Here is a 23,625-nt window from a genome sequence, read left to right as displayed (position 1 = left end):
TCATCACAAGTACAACATGTCACACTAATGTCAAACCAACTAGCCCAACAGCTTACTATTCTAAAGTAAATATATAGCATGCAAAAAATTGAAGGAAAACCCCATCTCGCCATTATTGTTAATGTCATCAGATTTGAAGCAGTGTAAAGACACATCCTAATGGGCCCACCGAAACACGTCAGGTAAGATGCGTGCATGCAACCGAATCCTATCCAGCGCATCCCTCTGGACAAGCTTCGCAATCTAGCGGCACCTCCGCAAAGTGCGCGCGTGGCGCGTGTCAGAATATTTATTCGGAAAAGATTGCCTGAATAAATATAATGCGGGTTCGCTCACGCCCGCCTCCGAATAAATTTTAAAGGATTTTTTTTCCTTGAAGAGCGGCACATCCCAGTGAACCAAGTTGGCACCAGAGAGTTTCAAGGAAGAGTGGTATATACTCAGTGGCGCAAACCGAATGACACACGTTGGTGTAACGATTTGCTTAAAACATGGATCCCTCATCACACCAGCCCGATGCTCTACCCATTAGGCCAAGCGCTGCTCAGAGAAACCTTGTTGGCGGGAAAACGGTATGAGACATAAAGATACTGGAAAGTGAGCTGGTGTCGCTTTCCGCATCAAAAGGACGCGACCACGCTGGCCCCTCTTGACGACCGGCCGCTTTCATAACAGACAATCCTGAAACGCCGGTCACACAACAAGTCGGTCAAGACACTCCTGAAGTTTTTGCGTTCGAGTGCCCTAGTAGAGAGATTATAGTTCTCACAGACATTCCCAACTTGCTTGTTTTTTGCGCCTTAAGTTTCTGTCGCGGTAAATCTTTCAGTGTTTCATTTATACTTACCCTTGTCCCAGTGCAGGATAGAAAATAAGAAGATCTTCCGGTTAACCTCTCTGCTATTCCCGCACTTTTCTTTCTCTCTCTCCTGGAAGTGCATGAAGTATCGTAAGAATTAAAATATGAGTGAGTATCCGCTTATTCGGCGGGCATTTGGTTACAGGTATTGCGACGCTGAGCCAATGGACTACTGAAGTTAGCCTAGACGCTTGCACGAGTTCAACATATATTTATTGGAGAAAAACTTTCATGCCCACGTGAGAAGCTTTATAGGCACATGGCAAGGAACTTACAAAATACAATAAAAAAGAGTTAAATTATTAACAAAATATACAACGCAATAATCAAAACGTATCACATCATCATCATCACAACCAGATCATCTTCTTGTGTTCAGTTAAAGAAAGAATAATTCTAGGCTTTGGACAAGAAATGGGCTCACGGAATTGCCACCCATTGTGACTCCAACGATCTTCCCAAGAATTGGCTCGGCACTAAAATATCCGTTCATAAAATAAGAATTTCTCGTATGTTTTTCTCTGCACTATTAGGTGCGGGACAAATGAATTTGCAATAATCTGTGAAACTAAACGGACAGCATGAACACTGATGTCACAGACAGAAGGCGTAACAACTATTTTCGCATACAGGGTGTTTTAGTTTAATTGGGATAAACTTTAAAAATATACAAATGCTTCGTAGCTCGACAGAACCAAGGTAATTTTATTTGCCTTCATTTGTAGATACTTACTTTATTTTTGCAATTCGCCTAATTATATATTTAGTCCTAATTATTCTATTATTCAACTTGTCAATTATTTTATTTAGATGAAAAGTGTCAATGAGAAAACTGTAAAGCACCATGAGAAACTCCCGATACAGCTTTCTGTTGCTCAATACATGCAACAGAAAAATGTTTTTTGAAATGTGAAATTTAGAAGCCTACGAATACACGCAAACTGCCTCGAGCGGCCAGTCGCGCGGCAATTTTGCGTGTATTCGCGAGCTTGTTGCTCAGAAAAAGTCTTATGTGGCACGCATTGAGCAACAGAAAGCTGTATCGGGAGTTATTCATGTTGCTCTACAACTTTCTCATTGAAACTTTTAATGTAATTATAATAATTGAGAAGTTGACAAATAACTAAAGCAAATTGTCTAATTAGGCGGATTGTAAAAAATAACCTGAGTATCTACAAGCGACGGCAAACAACAATACCATGGTTCTGTCGAGCTCCGAAGCCATCTGCATATTTGTAAAGTTTGGCCCAAGTTAACAGAAACAGCTTGTATATGTACTGCTGTTATTTCTTTGAGATGTTTGCAATTTTCCTGCACTATCAATTACGCCATGCGTTGCTGTTTTCACGCGCCTTCGTAATGGAGACGACAATGACGATCAAGAAAGGGACACGTTCACACGCGCCAAACGAGAGGAAGATCATCGTCAGCGTCTCGCTTCGTGTTCTATTGCGTTGCCGTCTCGTCGCAGATAGCTGTGGCCGCAGAAGCACTCCAGGTCGGGAGGCACATCTCTGATTGAGAGAAGAGCGTCATGGCCCCCATGCTCGGTGGCTCCGACGTCCTTGCGATGCACGAGTTACTCTTCCCGGCGGATGACGCCAGGATCCCCTCCGGGCTGTCATCACCGCACGAGATGGACCGCTGGTGCCAGCAGCCACCCGAGTGCGAGACCATCACTTGTCTGGGACAGCTCGGCACAACACGCGACGCCATTGGAAGCTACCACAGGTGCACTGGGAGTCAGGAGAAGGGCGGCGCCGACGAGGCTACAGTGACGTCGTGCAATCAACTCGTGCTGGGAATCGACGTGAGCGAGCTGGGCGACGTCAGCCGCGGGTATCGGTGTGAGGAGATCCACAAGACTACCGCGACTGAGGGTCCCCGCTGTCTTGTGGTACTGGCCGCACCTTTAGTAGCCGTCATCGGACAGCGAAGCGATGCTTGTGTCGCCGACAAGGCGCCTGCAAACGCCCGTGGTTAGCAGCTGTGTTGCCAGGACTCGTCTCACCTGGCAAGTTCTCCAGCTGACCACCGACACATGCTCTGAACATTCATACAACACAGTTTGCTGGCTGTGCTTTCGGTGCGATGCAGCGGGTGGTGCAAGAAGGGAATGGTACTGCCCTAGGGATGCAAAGACCGCCGGCATTTTATATCGAACTTCCTGTAGATCAACAGCGTTATCTGCCATATAATTGTATTCAATGGATAAGTCGCATTGTATATTTGATGTCTCAATATAACCCATTTGTATGTCAGCTGTGTGTCATAATGCTTCTGCGGGCCAGCACGGACATTTTTCAGAGCGTGCCTGCGCTCTCGATGTTCAGAGGTCAAGAATAATCCAATGGCCGACCTGAAAACTAAAAAAAAGTCGCAGTTTCACCTGAAAGGCGAAGCATCAATTGCGATAGCAAATTTGTAGAGAGCTATACGGAATAATGATATTAGCTTTATCAGCTGTATAAACATGGACATGCAGCAGCACCGGCAACACGCTGAACTGTTGTCGGCGCCGTCGGCGTTCTGCCCGCGTTCGCTCAAAATGCGTGCGGCGTTGGTGACTGTTGCCGGAGCCTCTGATATAAATAGGCACTTGGTGCCGCAGCTAAACGTCGCCTCCCTTCCCTCCCCCTTCCCCCACGGCCTTTCGCGCGTCGGAGGAAGGCGCGTTTCTCTACATATATGGTGATTGTAAAGGAGGAAAGAGACGCCTACTTCTGCAGCCTTTAAGGGAGCATGGCGCAGAACGCGCGTTTGTTCTCCGTCGTGCGCTCACGCCCCGTGAAAGCGCGCGCCCCTCGCGCCCTTTCACTCGCACATACAGCGTTCGGCGCACGGCGACGATTTCATCTCCATTGACGTCATACGGAACCTCACGGCGACGGCGACGCCGACGGCAGAAATCTGCTTTTGAGTGTTCATATAATTGCTATCGCAATAACAGCTGGGAAACACCGTCTAGGTGGCAAATGCCATGTTATTGCGGCAATTTTGCATGTCGGAACACAGCAGTACAGCGCATGACCACCGTCATCATTAATGGCAGCATAACAGATGCTTTTCCATCCTAGGATTGACTCCTAATCTCCGTCGCTTTGTTTATAATTTTGCTAATGTTTGCTCAAGCAGTCAGTCTATTTTAATGTGAAACATTGATTGCCTCAATCCAAGCACTTATTCTGGTGCTTTCTTTTGTGCCAGACACATGTCTCGTCCAACTATAATTAGGACGACGGGAGCGAAATGAGAAAACACCCGAGTACTTAAATTTAGGTGCACTTTAAAGAACCCCAGGTGGTCCAAATTTCTGGAGTCCTCCACTACGGCGTGCCTCATAATCAGATCGTGGTTTTGGCACGTAAAACCCAATAATTTTTTTATAATTAGGACGTTTGACCCGTGTGTGACGTCACATAGTATCAGATAGCAGGCGTGCGCACGGGCCACTTTCCATTCGGCCAAACTTTTACCACAATCTTTCGCAAGCGTCACAAGCCGTAGCGTACCACTTTCTTCCGGTCTTGCCTCGTTGTGGCTTCTGCTTAAGGAAGTGTCAGACTTCGCTTCCTTCTGAGTCGTGCCACATTCACGAGTACTTTCCTCTCAGCAGCTAACTCTACGAAGACGCTGTGCGACAAGGTACCAGGTTCGAGATCGTCCCAGGTCGTAAAAGAGCAGGTTGGAACGTTTCTTCCTCTCGAACAATCCTCATGTCGTGGCCGTCGTGGCATCGTCTTCATCTTGCAGCTGGTGTCGTGAAACAAATGGTCGAGTTACACAAACAGTCGCTTGCGTTACGCAAACATGTTTGGCCACCTGGTAACGCTTAAGTTCGAACCGATGGTCGGTAGCCAGTTACTTGGAAAATGCTTCTTATTCCATCGATTCCCATAATGCATGGAATCTGCATAGTGTCTTTACATATTAATTTTTGTCGTTTCTAGAGGACGCCTGGTGCCAGTGCTCTAATTTTATGTGCAATCCATGTGAACTTCTCGCTCATCGAGTACTCCTTGCATTATTCAAAGAAGATGCGTTCATAACTATACTAGGGGACACGCTGGTTTGTCAGGATCTTCATGTTATGTGTTTTTTAATAGAAGCACACCTACTCAGCGATTAAGAATTCAGTTAATTTAGAACGACAATGTACCAGCTAGAATGCTGGACGTCGATGCATCGTTACCAGCTTCGGCGGTGTATCTACATACCACGCTGAGGTCTCCGCTCGTTGGTCAACTCACACGCATATACAAATATGGGATCTATACCTTGGTTTAAGAACAGTGTATTCTTCCAGATATAATGACATATGAAGCGCACCTACTTAAATGCCTTTAGCTATTCAAAAAATATCAAGCTGAGCAGAGCGTTGAATCGTTAGGAAAGTAGATAAACGATTAAGGTGAAGTAATCGAATTGTGCGGATGAACGAGGTACCAAACCGCAATATTTTTCCTCCGAAGACAGAAGCTTGCTTGCGATTTAGGGCGTTTCTATGGGCCTGTATTGACGAATGAGCAAAAATACAGTGATAGTGTCACACAAATCATGTTATAAAATCGTGTTGGGGAGTATGATTGAAACTTGCGGTCAGCTACCTTTTGTTCATTATCAACATATTGCTTCCAGTAATTTCATTTTAATAGAAGCCGCACCTTTTCGTTCTTTTAGTCAAGCAGGCATTGACTTATACCATTGTTGTCCCTACCGAAATCATCAGCTTCATTCGGTCAATGGAAACCTTGCAGTCATTGCTGTGGAAGCAGACAAAAGCTGTATTAAACACTACGTAATTCTACATCAGCCTGCAATAGTCCGAATTCCTTGGCGCAGAAATGGTTAGTTGTTCGTCCGGATCAGCCAAAACAATATTTTAGCAACACGCTACACGTATCTTTTCGTCCAATTCTATTTAGGGACAGCAAGCTAAACTGACATGTGTGTCCTTGGGAAGAAGTCGGTGCCCATGCAAGGATCAAGGTTTAATTTCGTTCAGGCTGCACCCGCGTTTTGACTGGAGAGGACAGCCTATTAAAACATTATTTGGTATTGTTTACTTCTGAACACCGAATCGAAGCAGTACAAGGGTGAAAAGTGATAGCCCTCAACAGCAAACAGTGAGGACGACTCCAATATTGATATTGATCGAAAAATAATATTAAAACGTAGATTTCTATGTAGGACCATTCCATTTTATTTTACCAAGTATGCACGTGCCTGAACGTGTCATTGCATAATGCTTATACAGCCATACAGTGCAGTAGCAGACAAAATATTTCATTGTGGGGTTTTACGTGCCGAAACCAGTTCTGAAACCAGTCAAAACGCCGTAGTGGAGGTCACCGAAATAATGTTGACCACCTGGGGCTCTTTAACGTGAAATATAATGCAAGCAGACGGGCGTTTTTGCATTTCGCCTCCATCGAAATACGGCCGCCGTGGCCGGGGTTCGATCTCGCGAGCTCGCGCTCTCCAGATAAATGCCCTAGCTAACTGAGCCACGACAGCGGGTAGACAAGATACTAGTAGTATTTGACAAGATACTTTTAGTGTCTACTCTGTATCAGTGCCAAATATTATGCTTCTCTTGACAAACATTGACCGGTGTACGTGGAACTCAACTTTCCAATCCTGACTTTTCAACACCAACCCTGATATCAAGAATGTTTTTATGAAGTCATCATCATCATCATCATCAGCCTATATTTATGTCCACTGCAGGACGAAGGCCTCTCCCTGTGATCTCCAATTACCCCTGCCTTGCGCTTGCTGATTCCAACTTGCGCCTGTAAGTTGGAATCTAATTGCAGGCGCAAGTTCCAACTGCAAGTTGGAATCAAGCCTGCAATTTCCTAACTTTATCACCCCACCTAGTTTGCTGCCGTCCTCGACTGCGCTTCCCTTCTCTTGTTATCCATTCTCTAACTCTAACGGTCCACTGGTTATTCATCCTGCACATTACATGGCCTGCTCAGCTCAATTTTTCCACTTAATGTCGATTAAAATATCGATTATCCTCGTTTGTTCTCTGATCCACACCGCTCTCTTCCTGTCTCTTAACGTTAGCCTAATATTTTTCGTTCCATCGCTCTTTGTGCGGTCCTTAACTTGTTCTCAAGCTTCCGTGTTAACCTAATAGTTTCTGCCCCATAAGTTAGCACCGGTAGAATTCAATGATTGCACACTTTTTTTTTCAACGACAGTGGTAAGCTCCTAGTCAGGACTTGACAATGACTGCCGTATGCACTCCAACCCAATTTTATTCTTTAAATTTCTTTCTCATGATCAGGGTCCCCTGTAATTAATTGACCTAGATAAACGTACTTCTTTACAGACTCTAGAGGCTGACTGGCGATCCTGAATTCTTGTTCCCTTGCCAGACTATTGAACATTGTGTTTGTCTTCTGCATATTAATCTTCAACGTCACTCTTACACTTTCTCGGTTAAGGTCCTGAATCATTTGCTGTAATTCATCCCCATTGTTGCTGAATAGGACAATGTCATCTTCTGAGCAGCAGGACGCCTCTTAAATATCTGCCTTTTCTACTGCAGACCGGTGCTGACGACTACGTGGTTCCCGCTGTCATCGTCTTGCGCAGCATTCTTTCGCGTGTAGCTGCTTTCCTGCCTGCACGTGCTGCCTTACTGCGCCTCTCCTTAGGCTCCACTGCGCCTGCGCCGTCTGGCTTCAAGGGGATATAAAAAGAAACCACTGAGGCATTAGGTCCACTTCTGAGCAGCAGTTGCAGGAATAAGGACGCCTCTTAAATATCTGCCTTTTCTACTGCAGGTTGGTCTTTTTTTATTTTTTCGTCCTATTTTGCGTATTTACCTGCGGCTGCTGCTCACCAGTGTTTCCTTGAGTTATTGCCTGTACTATAACATGCCTTCAAATGCTGAAATTGCTACAAAAATTTAGCAACTTGAATCACTGCTTAATAATAAACTCGAGAACCTTGTTGATAGCCTTGCTTCTAAGATTGCAAAACAGCTTGATGACCAGGGTCTTGGTAACCTTACGTCGCTGGCTAACAGCGTGCGTTACATGAGTGACCAATACGATAAAGTGCGGACGACTGTCGCTGAACTGGTAGATTCAAACAAAGATTTTAGGGCTCAAAATGAAGCGCTAGCCAGGAGGATTGCAGACATGGAGCAATACAGCCGGCTAAATAACATTGAAATCAAAGGCATCCCCTCTACACAGGGTGAGGATTGCGCTGTCATCTTGAAAACAATTGCTGAAGTTGTTGAATGCCCCATTTCATTGTCGGGTATCGACACAGTTCACCGTGTCTCCAGCAAGACTGCAGAAAAGAGCATTATCGCTTGTTTTTACTCGCGTGGCAAGAAAAATCAATTCATTCGTAAAGCTCGTTAGGCACGTTTGCGTACGTCTCAGATAGGTCTGACAGGAAGTAAGGATAGCGCTGTCTATGTCAATGAGCACCTGACCATTGAAAACAAACGGCTATTCAGCAAAGCGCTCGCTCTCAAAAAAGAAATAAAATGGCGTTACCTTTGGACCGAGAATTGCCTTATCAGAGCGCGTAAAACTGAGGACAGCAAGGTCTTTCGTATAAGTGCCGAGTCTGATCTCCGCATCTTCACGTAGCTATCCATCTGAACATTTGTCATTTGCCGTATCTGTTCCTGATAACATCCCTGTATGATGTCGGTCTTAACGGCGGAAGCAAAATCGTTGCTCGCTGATTCTAACTGCTCATTACTACACATCAATGCGCGCAGTTTAAGCAAAAGAATTCTGCAAGGCTAGAAATAATCCTAAGAAGCAATGGCAACTTTTCAATGAATTTCTGAATACACCCCAGCGTAGTGTAACCATTAATAAAATAAATTATAAAAATGAAACCTGCACCGAATCATCCTGTATAGCCAACTCATTTAGTAATTATTTGTATGAAGTGTACAATAATAGCCCGATAGCCTCTTCATATCCGTTAAAGCGTTGCAATCATACCTTCTTTCTTTTTCCTGTCTCAGACGATGAGGTCTGTTCTGCCATATTAAATCTGAAAGAAACTAGCCCAGGACTAGATAATGTCTCTGCCTACCACTTAAAACTTGTTGCTCCTCGTATTGCTGAAACACTGAGCCACATAATGAATCTAATTTTCATATGTGGCATCTTTCCCAGTTCGCTTAAGAAGGCCAAATTAATTCCTGTTTATAAAAAAGGTGATAAATCTCAGGTGTCCAATTATCGGCCAATCTCTATTTTGTCCTCCATTAGTAAACTTAACGAGAAATTACTTCTGAAGCGTTTAAACAGCTACCTAACAAAAATTTAAACTATTAAAACCTTGCCAATTTGATTTCCGTCTTGGCAGTTTGACCAGCTTAGCTTTTATAGCATTAACCGATTACACCAGATGTTCTATTGATAGAGGTGAATTCGTTGGCTCAGTGTTTCTAGACTTTAATAAAGCTTTTGACACTGTTAATCATCCCATTTTGTTTAACAAACTAGAATCGTTAGGTATAACAGGTCCAGCTTTAACTTTTCCAAAAAATTACTTACTTGACCGCGAGCAAACAGTTCTTGTGGGGTGCTTATTCCGAATCAAAAGTAATTAATCAAGGGGTACTACAGGGCTCAATACTGGGACCCTTGTTGTTTTGCATTTACATTAACGACTTATCTGATTTTTTAAATATTTCTAATACAATCCTATATGCTGATGATACCACCATTTCCCTGTCAGACAAGTCTTTACCAACCTTGCTCCTTAAACTGAACAATGAACTAGCGAAAGTTGTAGAATGGTGTCAGTTGAATCACTTAATTTTAAACACGGTTAAAACTCAGTTCATGATATTTAAAACAAAACAGGTGATGTTACCTTGTATACCCCAAGTTACCCTCGACAGTCATCTTATTGCTGCCGCGGACTGTGTGTCATTCCTTGGCATAAAATTAGATCCTAACTTGAAATATACTAATCATATTGGATTTGTTAAACAAAAAACAGCTTACGGCATAAGAGCATTGATTAAATCACGAGCATTTTTTCAGAACACGCATTACTATCTCTATACTTTGCATTCATTCATAGTCATATCACGTACAGTATTGCTTCCTGGGGAAACACATATAGCTGTCACCTCTCGTCTATTCAACACATACAGAACCAGGCCATTCGCATAATCACCAACAGTTCCTTTTATTCAGATGCTCTCCCGCTTCTTAAGGCTAACTCTATTCTACCTGTATCTGGCTTGTTTAAGTATCATTTAAGTATTCTCTTCTTTAAATTGCTTAAGAAACAGCTTGCTTACGGATTTGTAGACTTGAACTTACTTACTAATACCAATTCCACTAGGTTTGCGCATTATAACTTTCTCCTACCTAAATGTAGCACCAACTATGGAAAAATTACGTCCTCGTTTTCAGCGATAAAAATATGGAATGACCTACCACATTCTCTTAAACAAACATCAACGTTGAATACATTCAAACATGAATTGAAGTGCTTTACTCTTTCATGCCAGATAATCTGTTGTTCTGTATAATTACGCCTGTTGAAATAGGCATTTCCTTGTTTTTTGTATCTTACAATTCTATTGTATTTTGCGCGTTCTTTTGTCTTCTTTCAGCGTTGTTAATTTTGCTGCTTTAACCCATGCCTTGTATACATTATTTTTTTATTTGAACCGAGGGTCCCGTTACAGTCTTTGACTTTGAGACCCTCGTCTGTATGGTATTGTTTACATAATCATTGTATTGAATGAATAATAAACTGAAACTGAAAAAAAACGAAGGTTGCTGAGATATTCGCCGTTGATCCTCACTCCTAAGCCTTCCAAGTCTAAGAGCTTGAATACTTCTTCTAAGCATGCCGTGAATAGCATTGAAGAGATTGTGTCTTCTTGCCTGACCCCTTTCTTGATAGGTAACTTTCTACTCTTCTTGTGGAGAACCAAGGTTGCTGTGCAATCCTTGTAGATATTTGACAAGATATTCACGTATGCCTACTGTACTCCTTGATTACGCAATGCCTCTGTGACTGCTGGCATCTCTACTGAGTGAAATGCTTTTTTCATAATCTATGAAAGCCATATAGAGAGGTTGATTGTACTCCGCAGATTTCTCTATTACCTGATTGATGACATGGATATGATTCATCGTAGAATATCCCTTCCTGAAGCCAGTCCGTTCTCTTTGTTGGCTGAAGTCAAGTGTTGCCCTGATTCTATTGGAAATTATCTTGGTGATTATTTTATACAATACTGAAAGCAAGCTAATGTGTCTATTGTTCTTGCATTCTTTAACATTTCCCTTGTTATGGATCAGTATAATGTTGGCATTCTTCCAGCTTTCTGGTACACTTGAAGTCGTGAAGCATTGCGTATAAAGGGCCGCAAGCTTTTCAAGCATGATAACTCCTCCATCTTTGAATAAATCGACTGGTATTCCATCTTCGCCAGCAGCTTCTCTCCTGGTCATGTCTTTCAAGGCCCTTCTAACTTCATCGCTAGTTAAAGAAGGAGCCTCTGTATCCTATTTATCACTACTTCGAATGAAAGTAGCTTGGTTGCTCTGGGCACTGTACAGGTCAGTATAGAATTTTTCCGCTGCTTTTACTATCTCATCGAAATTGCTGATGATAAACCATTCTTATCTTTTAGTGCATAGATTTTGCCTTGTCCTATTCCAAGTTTTCTTCTCACTGATTTCATGCTGCGTCCATATTTTACTGCTACCTCAATCTTTTCCACGTTATAATTTCGGATATCCCTTACTTGCTTCTGCTTGATCAGTTTCGACATTTCAGCAAATTCTACCTGATCTCTCGAGTTTGACACGTTCACATTTTGCCGTTTCTTTATTAGGTCCTTTGTTACTTGGGAGAGCTTACCTACTGGTTGCCTTGGTGCCTTACCTCCCACTTCAAGTGCTGGTTTTGAGAGCACTTTAGTTACGGTTTCATTCATTACCTCTATGTTGCCGTCATCTTCCTGTTCTCAAGCTGCATATCTGTTTGCGAGCACCAGCCTGAATTGGTCTGCTTTTTACCCTTACTGCGTCTAGGTTGGCCTGTTTCTTCTTGACTAATTTTATTCTTTCTCTCTTCAAATTGAGAGAAATCCTAGACCTAAAGCACTGCACGGGCCGATTTTTTCAGCCCGGGCCCCGCCTGGGCCCGATTTTACATCGGGCTGCCCGCCCGAGCCCGACCAAAAGTTTTATGGCGAGACCGCGGCCCAGCCCGGGCCCGGAAATATTCCACGTTAACCGCCCGGCCCGGCCCGCCACCACTTTACCTTAGGCCCCAGCCCGGCCCGAACCCAGCCCGAGACAAAAAAGACCATCGAGTGGCATTAAAAAAATTCAAATAAAGAAGAGAATGAAAGGAATTGATTCTTAAGGCACAAATACATGTCATATGCAGTTATGAACACCATTTGAGCGGTCTGAACGCAAATACCTGTGCGCGAAGTAGTACGAATGACCCTGCCGAGCAGCATCGACAGCAGTTTCCAACGACGCGACTTTGATGCGGCCCAATCCACTTCTATCGCCACACCACCACAGTATTTTTCCACGTCGGGCGCCTCACTGCAAAGCATGCGCCGCCCCAGCCACCTAGCCGCTCGTACCACTCAGCCGTATTCTAGCTAGTACACTATAGCGCAACCACGACAGGTCGTGAGCGCAGCGCGTGGATGGAGTAAATGGAGAAAGAAAGCTTCTCGTTCCTCCATGGTGTAACGTAATGCGCTGCTGCTAGACGGCCGGTTGAGAACATGCGTGCAATCATGGATGAACGCAGCGCCATATTTTAGCCGCGTGACGAATTATCTTATCTTACCAGTCATCGTTTTACCAATTCGCCTTTGAAGAATCAGCAACTCGAGAACGCGCTTACGCTGCGCTGAAAGCATTAATTACATTAATTTAGGTAAGGAATACAATGGCATGCTTTGGATTTAGGCGACTTCGGTCTTTCTGTACTTTTACATTCTGTTCAAACAGCGCAAGATACGACGGAAGAAGAAAAGGGAAGAAAAGGGAAGTTCGCGGGAGTAGTACTGCTGGCTTCCAGCTGCGCCGGGGCAACAGGTTTTTCAGAGTCGAGACGCGCGAGGATAACTGACTGCACGTTACATGCACACCACCAGAAAGTCCGAGCCCGGCCCGGGCCCGCGTCGAAATACCCGAGCCCGACCCGGGCCCGGGTCAAAAAGCCCATGCCGTGCACGAGTCCGGCCCGAGCCCGTGAAAAACTGCCCTACCCGCCCTGACCCGGCCCACGGACCGGGCCCATGCAATGCTCTACCTAGACCTCACTAACCTATGATCACTACACTTTGCCCTACCTAAAACTTCTACATCTTGCACTATGCTGGAATCGGTAGAGATTATGAAATCTATTTCATTCCTTGTTTCTCCATTAGTGCTTTACCAGGTCCACTTCCTGTTCCTGCGCTTCCTGAAGAAGGTATTTATTATTCGGAGTTGACTCCTTTCCGCGAATTCTACCAACATCTCTCCTCTAGTGTTCCTAGAATCGATGGCGTAGTCGCCAATTGCTTGCTCACCAACCTGCTTTTTCCCTACTTTTGCATTGAAGTCGCCCTTGACTACAGTATACTGAGATTGCACCTTTCTCATTGCTAATTCAACATCTTCATAAAACTGTTCTATTTATTCATCGTCGTGACTGGAGGTTGGGGCGTAGGCTTGTACTACCTTCATTCTATACCTCCTATTCAGCTTTATTACGACGACCGCTACCCTCTCATTAATGCTGTAGAATTCATCAATTTTGTCCACTATGTCCTTATGGATTAGAAATCCTACTCCAAGTTCTCTCTTATCTGGAAGAGCTCTGTAGCAGAGGATGTACCCGTTAGTCAGCACTGTATAAGCCTCACCAGTTCTTCTAACCTCACTAAGGCCAATAATATCCCAGGCAATACCTGATAATTCTTCAAATTGCCCTGCTAAGATAGCCTCACTCGATAGGGTGCGATTTTATGAAATAACCATGTCCAAATCTGAGAAAGTTGGTGCGCGAATGGAAGTGGATATCACTGTGTGTAGGCTGTATGCATTTGTGTGCTTTGTGCTTTTCTCTCATTTTAGTGAAATTTGCCTTCTTTGCCGACTTCAGTCACGTTTAACATATCTATCTATCTATCTATCTATCTATTTCTAGCCTCATACACCTACCCAGTGAGCCAAGTAGTCTCTAGCATGAGTCACTATGTATGTACCAACGTTACTAGACTAGATTCAGTTTTCAAACTTTTGTGACTGCGTGGACCCGCCACCGATTCGCGCTTCACTTGGCGCTGCTTCCATTCTCTGCTCGGTCAGCACGGCGTGCACGGGGCGGTGAAACACGGTCCGCGGCTGTTCACTTGGTTTGGCGTTGTGATACATGCGCGTTTTGCTGCAGTCTCGTTGCTTCTTGCGACACTCTTTTGCAAGTTCGATGCCGTATGCATTTTGAGGAGTTCACAGTTCCTATCATAAAATTTTAAATGGTGACGCGAATGCGATTTTATGCGTTGTACCTGCAGCAAGAACGTGCCATGTTTAAACACTGCATTCGTGACTGCGGTGCTCTGATGAAAGAAAATAGTCCTAGCTTCAATTTTTTTTCATCCCGAAACAAAATGATGATAGCGTCTATATATCAAGAGAACGTGGCCTGTATTTCTTCCTACTATTTTAAAAGAAGTGCACCGATTGGCCTGCTGACTGCTCCAACTGATTTGTAGCACCTAGTAGTACTAATTATCAAATAAATAATGCGTTAATTAATCGACTGGTATGCTGACCGCTAGAAATTTTGATTAGTAACAACTATATATTACTAAACAGTTTGTTAGTTAATCAATTCATTGGTCAAATAAAGGTTCTAGGGGTCTTGGTTATTCCTACGTGGATGAATGCGAAATAATTGCGACCACCAGAGGTCGAGCGTTCGACTTCCACCAACGGTCGTCGGTTCGAGGGCCTTAATTACTCTATCTTAATTAAACGTGCGCCTCAATTTACTCTACCTTAATTAACGGTACATTTAATTGACGTCAAAGATCTTGGGTTCGAATCAATCTGCTCAATGCGAAGCTTTACAAACATTAAAAAGGGCATCGGTGAAAACATTTGTTCCGTTGGTAAGCTGCGAAATCTGAGGACCCGAGGGTCTTTGCCAACGCAGAGCTGCACCCGCCAAGGCAGGGAGGCGCCCGCGATATACGGCGCCTGAGGAGAGTTCAACAACTAAACCTAGTCTAGTAACGTTGGTAGATACCTATATGCTCGTGGTCATGATGCCGTCGTGGTCGTTTCATCGTCGCGCCGAATGTAGTCGTGCCGTCGTCGTCACGCCATCGTCGTCATACAGTCCTCGATCGTCAACCATATAGAAGGCGTAACTACAATTTTTGTATATAGTACTGGTGGTATTTCTTTGAGACGTTTTTTCCTGTACTATGAAAACGCTAAGCGTTGCTGTTGTCACGCGCCTTTGTAAAGGAGACGATAAAGACGACCAAGAAAGGAACACGTTGACACACGCCAAAAATGTAATATGTAATAGCGACTGATGCTTCCTCGTGTGAAGAGAAGGCAGGCGTGGGAATTTACTCACCATCCCTGGATTGGTCTTTTTCACTTCGTCTGCCAGATTACCCATCAGTTTTTCAGGCCGAACTTCTGGCAATAATTCTTGCGTTGCGAAAGTTACCGCTACATGTTACAAAAGTTATTATTGTCACAGATTCACTTTCTGTATGCAGCGCGCCTAACGCATCTACAAATTTGACAGCTTTAAACACGTTTTATACATTATCTCCTCCCCACTTAATGTTAGTTCATTTAGTATGGGTACCAGGCCACCGAGACATCCAACTTAATGAAATAGATGATTCTTTAGCACGAGCTTTTTTAAAGGGTCCGGCGATATCTGTGCTGCTGGCAATGCGTATATCACTGCAGCCAGATATAGGCAGTTTTCTTTGACTGAAGACAAGAAAAGCCTCGCACTAGCAAAAAGCAAAATCAACAGACTTTCTTGGAATTATTCTTGGAATCGACAGTGGTGTCCCAACCGGCAATTCGAAGTAACATTTACAAGACAACGTTGCCGTAGTCCACAACTAAATTTTTACTTGCACAGATGTGGTCTGGCGGCCTCACCATTATGCTACCTCTGCAATGAACCAGAATCTATCGATCACTTTTTATTATCCTGTCGGCGGTTTTCTAATCATCGACAACGATTTTTAGAAATCCCACTTCGTAATCTAGGACTGCCGTTAAGCAGTTCAGTTTTACTCCCACTTGGATCCACGGTGTTAGGATATGGCCACGGGAATGTTTGCCGAGCCATTTTTAATTTTCTATGTGACACAAAAAGATTACCTTATTAATATTTTCCCATTTTTACGTGATTGCTTTATTTATCCTTCAATAAATTATAGCTTTAGCAAATTCAAAAAGTAAGGTAACAAAACCACAATTATTATTATTAATATTAATATTAATATTATTATTATTATTATTCAAAATCTACGTATTTCCTTTGCTGTATTTAATTTATTATTAAATTCATATTACTATTCCTATTCAGGCAAGGCTGACTAACTTAGTATAGACTACTTAATTCTTTTATTATTGCTTTATTTCTCATTTTCAATTAGTCATTTATTCTTATTCTTATACTTATGTATTTATAAATTATTTTTTTTAAATTTCTATCATAATACCACCCGGTTCGTGGTCTATCCCCCTCAGTGGGTTGTGCCAAGTGTTGAGGCATCATCATCATCATCATCAACACGCCAAAAGAGAGGAACATCATCGTCAGCGTCTCGCTGCGTGTTCTATTGCGTCGTGTTGCCGTCTCGTCACAGATAGCTGTCGTCGCAGAAGCACTGCAGGTCGGGAGGCACATCTCTGATTGAGAGAAGAGCGTCATGGCCCCCATGCTCGGTGGCCCCGACGTCCTTGCGATGCACGAGTTACTCTTCCCTGCGGATGACGCCAGGATCCCCTCCGGGCTGTCATCACCGCACGAGATGGACCGCTGGTGCCAGCAGCCACCCGACTGCGAGACCATCACTTGTCTGGGGCAGATCGGCACAACACGCGACGCCAATGGAAGCTACCACAGGTGCACTGGGCGTCAGGTGAAGGGCGGCGCCGACCAGGCTGCAGTGACGTCGTGCAATCAACTCGTGCCGGGTATCGACCTCAACGACCTGGGCAACGACGTCAGCCGCGGGTGGTGGTGTGAGCAGATCCAAAAGACTGCGGCGACTGAGGGCGAGGACTTCAATTTGGGACCCGCTGGCTTGTGGTGCTGGCCATGCCTTTAGTGGCCGGCATCGGACAGCCAAGCGATGCTTTTGTTGTTAACAAGCCGCCAGCAAACGCCTGCGGTTGGCAGCACCGTAGGCGGGCCTCGTCTCAGCTGGCAAGTTCTCCACCTGACCACCGGAACTTGCCCGGAGCATTCGTACAGCACACTTTGCTGGCTGTGCAAGAAGACGATGAAAGAATGGGACGTTGGTGCTGCCTTACCGAAGCAAGGGCCGCCCGAACATTACAGCGAACATCCACTTGATTGACGTCGTTATGCGTCATATTACTTGTATTCAATGCTTAAGTAGTGTTGTATATATGATGTCTAAAAAGAACCTATTTGTATGGCAGCTGTGTGTCATAATTCTTGTGCGCGCCAACGCATATATGTTTAAAACCCTGCTTGCGCTCTCGAAGTTCAAAGGACAAGAACAATCCATTGGTAGACCAGAAAATTTCGAAAACTGCTGGGCTACACCATGTAGGCGACAAATGCCATGTAACTGCGGCAGTTTTGCATGTCGAAACACAGCAGTACAGCGCATGACCGCCGTGGTCATTAATGGCAGCAAAACAGATGCTTTTCCATCGTTGGGTTGACTCCTCATCTCCGTCGCTTTGTGTATATTGTTCCTAACGTTGGCCCTACACTGTAAACGAAAATACCCCCGCATGGGAATTTTAACGAGGTGATGTGCCCTATATACTCCCATCCTTGAATATTTATTCCGATGTATGGGAGGAATACAACGGCATTCCCTCGTTTCACTCCGCTCACAACCTGTGGGAGGATAAGGGCGGACATGACGTGATTTTATTCCGCCTTCAAAATTTTGTTCTCCCCGGGAACTCCGCACAGGGAGTTTTAAAAAAACTCCCCTGCCAGAACAGGTTGGTCACGTGGTGCTTCCCATAAGGCTGTGCGCCGCGCCAGCGACCGGCCGCGTTCGGCGGAGTCGGCGGTGCTCATGGCTGACTGTTTGTTTACATCTGTGAAGTGTCGTTCCGTGCCAGCGTTTCGCCGATTTTCTTTCCTATACTTTCTTCCAGAAAGTGTTATACGCCTGTCTGAAGCTCACTGCATCTCATCTTCATGTGCGTTAGCTGTTATCACTCTGCTGGCAACGATGAATACAAGAGCAACGATTTCAAGTGCGGAAAAAGGCTTAGTTGTGACCACGAAGCTGCCGGTTGACTCGTGATGTCGGCTCGGGTTTCTGGCTGTGCTTCCGTGTTGCGTGACCTTGACTTGTGTTCCTCAGTGAGTTCAATACCACTTTTATGTCCTTTTGAGTATATTCTGACAACGTCCGGTGTAAAGTGCCGCGTAGCAATGGCAACAGCAGCCACGGTTCGAGCGACAACGTCCGTGATAGCCGCACATGAATGCCATATTCCGACTTCGTCAAGGTGCTGTGCTGCCAGTAAGTTAGACCGTGGTGCAAGCAACTCTTTTATGAATCTGTGTACGGATATCCTCGCCCAAGAAATACGGTAGGACGTAAGTACGTACTGTGAATAAAGTTTCTTACTGAGCGATGTGAATTGAATTGTTATCGCGCAGTTCTGTTTTGATCACGTCGTTGCTTCGGATATTGCATTAACATCATGCTCTATCCAACATACTGATTTAGGAGCATACCTGCTGGCTCCGAGCGTGAGGATTCGTTTGCCAGATGAGCGATATGGCTCCGTTTCACAGCCGAGAGACATTGCTTGGACGCGGAGCAAGTAGTGCGGTCAAAAAAATGTATGACTACGCAATTTTCGGTGTTACGTAGGCTGCTACGGGTCATGCTCACATGTAATAAATTGTTATCCAGCCACAATTCTTTCGCACGAAGCTAATTTTGTCATGAAGCGCGCGCACGTACATTTTTCTTGCGTAGTGTAACTAGCGCACTACTTTTTGGCCGCGGACGCCGGCAGTGTGCGAAGTCGCTTCAGCGCTCACCAAATGGCATTCTAATTTTCAAAAATTATGCCATGAACGTTGTTTTTTCAATATTCTAAGTTAACAGTTCCGTGTGGATTTATGTTTCATGTTACTTTCAGAGAGACCGATCTCATATGTGCGAGCCTGTGAGTCGTAACTCTGAAAACACTACAGCTGCTCGCTAGGCCCTTTCGAGGCCCACATTATCGTGGCTATATATACTGGCAGGGTTGCTTCTTGTTGTGTGTCGAGTGTGCGTTGGATGGCTTTCACAGCTCTTGATCGGGTGTTTCTCAAATGTTTGTGTTTATGTATTGCTTGGTCTGTTTGGTCTCGTTCAGTTGTTTCGCAGAATTTGGCTTATGCTTGTGTGTATATTTCGGAATTTGACCCGAAGCCTCTACATAAAAATTCTCCACGCAAATTGACGTGTCTTTTTTTTATACTCCCGGTGCACCTCGAAAAACTCCGTCCAGCTCGAAGTAAAAAATAAAAATGACAGAAAAAAAAACTCCGAAGGCACCACGCAAAAATTCCGCCCACACGGAGTAAAAATCATACTCCGATCATTCGGAGCATAATAAACTCCCAACCGGGGGGTCGCTAGAGGACAAGCATTATACTCCCACCTGAGAGTTATTTCCGTTTACAGTGTAGCAGTCAGTCTATTTTAATGCGAAACATTGATTGCCTCAATTGAGGCACTTTTTGCGTTACGTTCTCTTGTGCCAGACACTTGCCTCGTACCAATGCCTAGTATAATTAGGACGAGTGGCCCACGTGTCACGTTGCACAGTACGAGCTATAGCAGGCGTGCACACGCGGCAGTTTCCATTCGGCCAAAGTCTTACCGCTGCCTGTCGCATGCATCGTGAGTGGTAGCCTGCAAGTTTCTTCCATTCTTGCCTGAATTATTTTGGCTAGCACTTAAAGACGTGTCAGACTTCACTACCTTCTGGGTTTTACCACAGTCACCAGTACTTCCCTCGTAGCAGTTGATTCTACGAAGACTCTGTGCGACATGGTACTAGGTTCGGGATCGTTCCAGGTCGTACCTGAATAGGTCGGAACATTTCTTCACCTCAAACAGTCTTCATGCTGTCGCCATGCTGCTGTTGTCGTCACACAAACGCTCGCGTCGCACAAACAGTCGCTTGCGGTACACAAACATGTTTGTCCACCTGGTAACGCTAAAGATCGAAACGATGCTCGATTGCCAGTTACTTGGAAAAGGCTTCGCATTACTTGGATTCCCGCAGTACATATGATCTGCATAGTGTTTTTACAGATAAATTTTTGTCGTGTCTAGTGGACGTTCGTGGACCAGCCTGGTGCCTGTGGTCTAATTTTCTTCTCTTCCATGCAAACACCGAGTACTCCTTGCATCTTTCAAAGCAGACGTGTTCGTAACTATTCTATGGCACGCTGGTTAGTCAGGATATGCATTTTGATGTATGTTTATTTTTTACAGAAGCGCACGTACTTATCGAGGAAGAATTCAGTTTATCTAGAACGACAATATATACATCGCTTCCCAACTTTCATTCGCTCCATTGATATCACCAACTGAAGAATACTTCACATAAATCTGCAGGTCTGAATTATCGGAAGAGTTACTAAGCTTTCTGGCAGCGGCTTCGGGCCCCGATGGAATCATTTCATCCATGTTGATTTTTTATGTGAATAATCACAAGATTATTTACTACACATTGTGTTTCCGTCACAAGGCCATGGCTTCCATTGGAGTGGAAAATTTCCTAGGTCGTACACTTACTTAAAAATACGGGGGGACGGTTATGTGTTAGACAATATCAGGCCCATCGCGTTAACTTCATATGTCGTAAAATTGATTGAAAGAGTTATGAATTATTCGTGTTATAAACTTTCTTAATGAGCAATCGATCCTGAGCCCTAAACAAATTGGTTTCCGATCACAGTGCTCAATGTGGCAGCCTCATATTGACCTTGAAAGCCATATTCATTTGACACGGCGCCAAACGCAGTATGCGGCTTTAGTTGCTCTAGACATCTCCGAAGAATATTATATTGTTCAGCATGTCATATTGCTTAAGCAGCTTCGGAACCAAAATACCTTCAAGCATGGGTTGCAGTATTTTTAAGGAACATATAATGGTATTGCTTCCGAAGCGGTATTTCTTCCGTTTAGGTACGCGCAGGCAAGAGGCGTTTCACAAGGGGCAGTACTTTCTCTAGTCTTTTTTTAAGCGAAGCATTATTGGCTCACTTGTGCCGGGGTCGGTGTACGCCAAGGAGGTTTTAAATAATGTAAACCTCCTTTGTGTACGCGGTATCATCATCAGCACTGGATCGCGCGTCGTCTTCTTCCGCAGCTGGCTCGTTGGCGCCCCTCGGGTTGCGCTCGTGCTCCTGCTCGGCACGTGCTCGTGCCACTGCTACCACCTTCGTCGTTGTCGTCTTCTGCCACAGCTGGCGCCGTTGCCGCTCGTCATTCCAGCGTTTTTTCTTCTGTCGTCGTAACAGGGAGGCCGCATTTACGGGGGTATGAGCCATTCATTGTCTTACGCGACGGACAGATTTAAGTTTGAAGAACTTTAATTTCGAAGAATCGCAAGCGGCAATGGCGGGCGAATGCTGCTAACCACGCCGCCGAGCAATCTCGCGACATCGAACGCAAGCTACAACAGCGACGAACAGAGAATCGTACAACGCAACGGAAGGAAAAAATGCATGAAAGGGGACAAGTAGAAGGACAGGGAAGGACAAGGGAAAGTTTTAGGTCAGGTAAACACACGGCAAGCTTCGCTTACTCCCATTTTCTCGACAGGGGAACGGCTGGTTGTTTTTTTTATATTCTAATTAGCTCCATCCCATTTTATGAGCACGTACACACTTACGTGATGGCAGTGTTTTTCTCGTCCGCAAACCACATCCAAACGCGATGCATTTCTGTCTCAACGTTAACAAACGCTCGATGCTCGCATTTACATTAAAGAACCCCATGTATCTAACATCATCCCACAAGTAGAGACTGTGAAGTATCCTGGCGTGATATATGACGCTTCTCTGTCTTAGGAGGCGCACGCTGACTATATTGCAGCAAAGGGTATTGTGCGGTTGGTTTCCTATACGTCGGCTGAGCAATAGTATAACAATATAACGCCTGTATGTTCGCCTGCTATAGGAATTTGGGTGTGTGTTGTCTCTGAAGCTCCTGCATATAAACTTCGTCCCCTTGTTCTTCTGGAGAGGCAGGCCTTGCCTTGCGACGATGTTTGGGGCTGCCTATATTCTCATATACCTATTCACAAATTTTGTTTACATTATTTTATAATTCGCCTTTCTTATTGTTATATCGAACTACTCGGTTGTTGGCCAATACCCTAGAGTGCGTAGGTGCCACTAACATCTAGGCTCTACATCTGCATGGCTCTTATGTAGTTTTTAATGCGATTTGCATTTTTCGCCTACTTCAGGCGTTTTGAGCCTGTCTATCTATCTAGCGTGTTACGCCAAACCAGTGGCCCATGTTGCCAACCAGCTTGGGTCACTCGTGGTCGTGATGCCGTCATGGTCGTTCCATTGTCATTTTAGCTTTGTCATCTGACCCTCGTCATCACAAATTGTCATCATACACTCGTCATCCCATTGTCCTCATACCGCTGTCATGACATCGTCGTCATACCATCGTCGTCATGCATTCGACGATCTCAAAAGTCTGCTGCTGAGTTAATCGGAGCGCATTTCTTGAGATTCACCGCTTGGAGAACTCCCGGTGCGTCAACATACGTAGTATTCGCTTCTTCGACTTTACCATCGTCTGTCCAAGTGGGATACGCGATACACCGTGTCCAACCATTCGTTCCGACGCCTCTGCAGTGTCGAAAGTGTCTCCAGATGAGTCACGTAAGCGCTGTGCGTAGAGATGAATTAATTTAGTTGCAAGCTTTGCGGCAGAAAACACCACACCGCCGACCGCGATGCATCTTCACAGGAATGTCCCATCTCTATTGGCACTCTCGTAGCGACGTCGTAGAATTGCCCAAAGATGTAACAGGAAGTTCGTATTCTCCAAAAAAATGGCAAGACGCAAATATCTTCCCGTAGCAAAGATGCTAAATCTGTTCGCCGATACAAGCCGCGCTCGCAAACAAAACAAAAGAAAAAGAAAAAAAATCCACCCAGCCGCTTCAGAACTGAAACAGGCGCTGGTGCCACGACTACCTCTACCTGCGTCGGCACCGAGGACGGTAAGTGCGCCTACAGCGAATTCAAGGTCACTGCGAGCACAGAGCAAAAATTCGTCGCCTCTGGATGTTGCAGACACGGAGTGGCCTTCGCTGCCCTTTAGACCCACCAGCTTGACACCGTGCCGTAGTGGTCCTCTGCGCCAAGAAGCGAATGATTGAGCGAGTAAAGCCAGCGATACTACAGGCAAGCAAGAAAAAATTAATGAAAATGAATGCGTCGAAAAAACGCTGAAGCACCTGCTAGAGTCA

General features: G+C 44.8%; 1 protein-coding gene across 2 annotated transcripts in view; it reads left to right on the top strand.

Annotated features, from left to right (window-relative positions):
* LOC125942572 (uncharacterized) overlaps positions 1–17,309 on the top strand; it is a 65,365-nt gene extending 48,056 nt beyond the window's left edge. Inside the window, exons 1-2 of one of the 2 annotated variants that reach the window (XM_049660765.1) lie at positions 2,397–2,590; positions 17,021–17,309. In XM_049660765.1, coding sequence (XP_049516722.1) covers positions 2,403–2,590; positions 17,021–17,225 — 393 coding nt within the window. In that variant the 5' untranslated portion in view covers positions 2,397–2,402 and the 3' untranslated portion in view covers positions 17,226–17,309. Of the gene's footprint in view, positions 1–2,396; positions 2,591–17,020 lie in introns of those variants that run through there. The other variant, XM_049660764.1, reaches the window with a different exon arrangement.
* The last annotated feature ends 6,316 nt before the right edge of the window (positions 17,310–23,625 follow it).

The sequence above is a fragment of the Dermacentor silvarum genome, chromosome 1 (assembly GCF_013339745.2).
Source record: "Dermacentor silvarum isolate Dsil-2018 chromosome 1, BIME_Dsil_1.4, whole genome shotgun sequence".
Lineage (NCBI taxonomy): Eukaryota > Metazoa > Arthropoda > Arachnida > Ixodida > Ixodidae > Dermacentor > Dermacentor silvarum.
The sequence above is the reverse complement of the archived record's forward strand: the minus strand, read 5'-3'. Positions and strand labels throughout refer to the sequence as shown.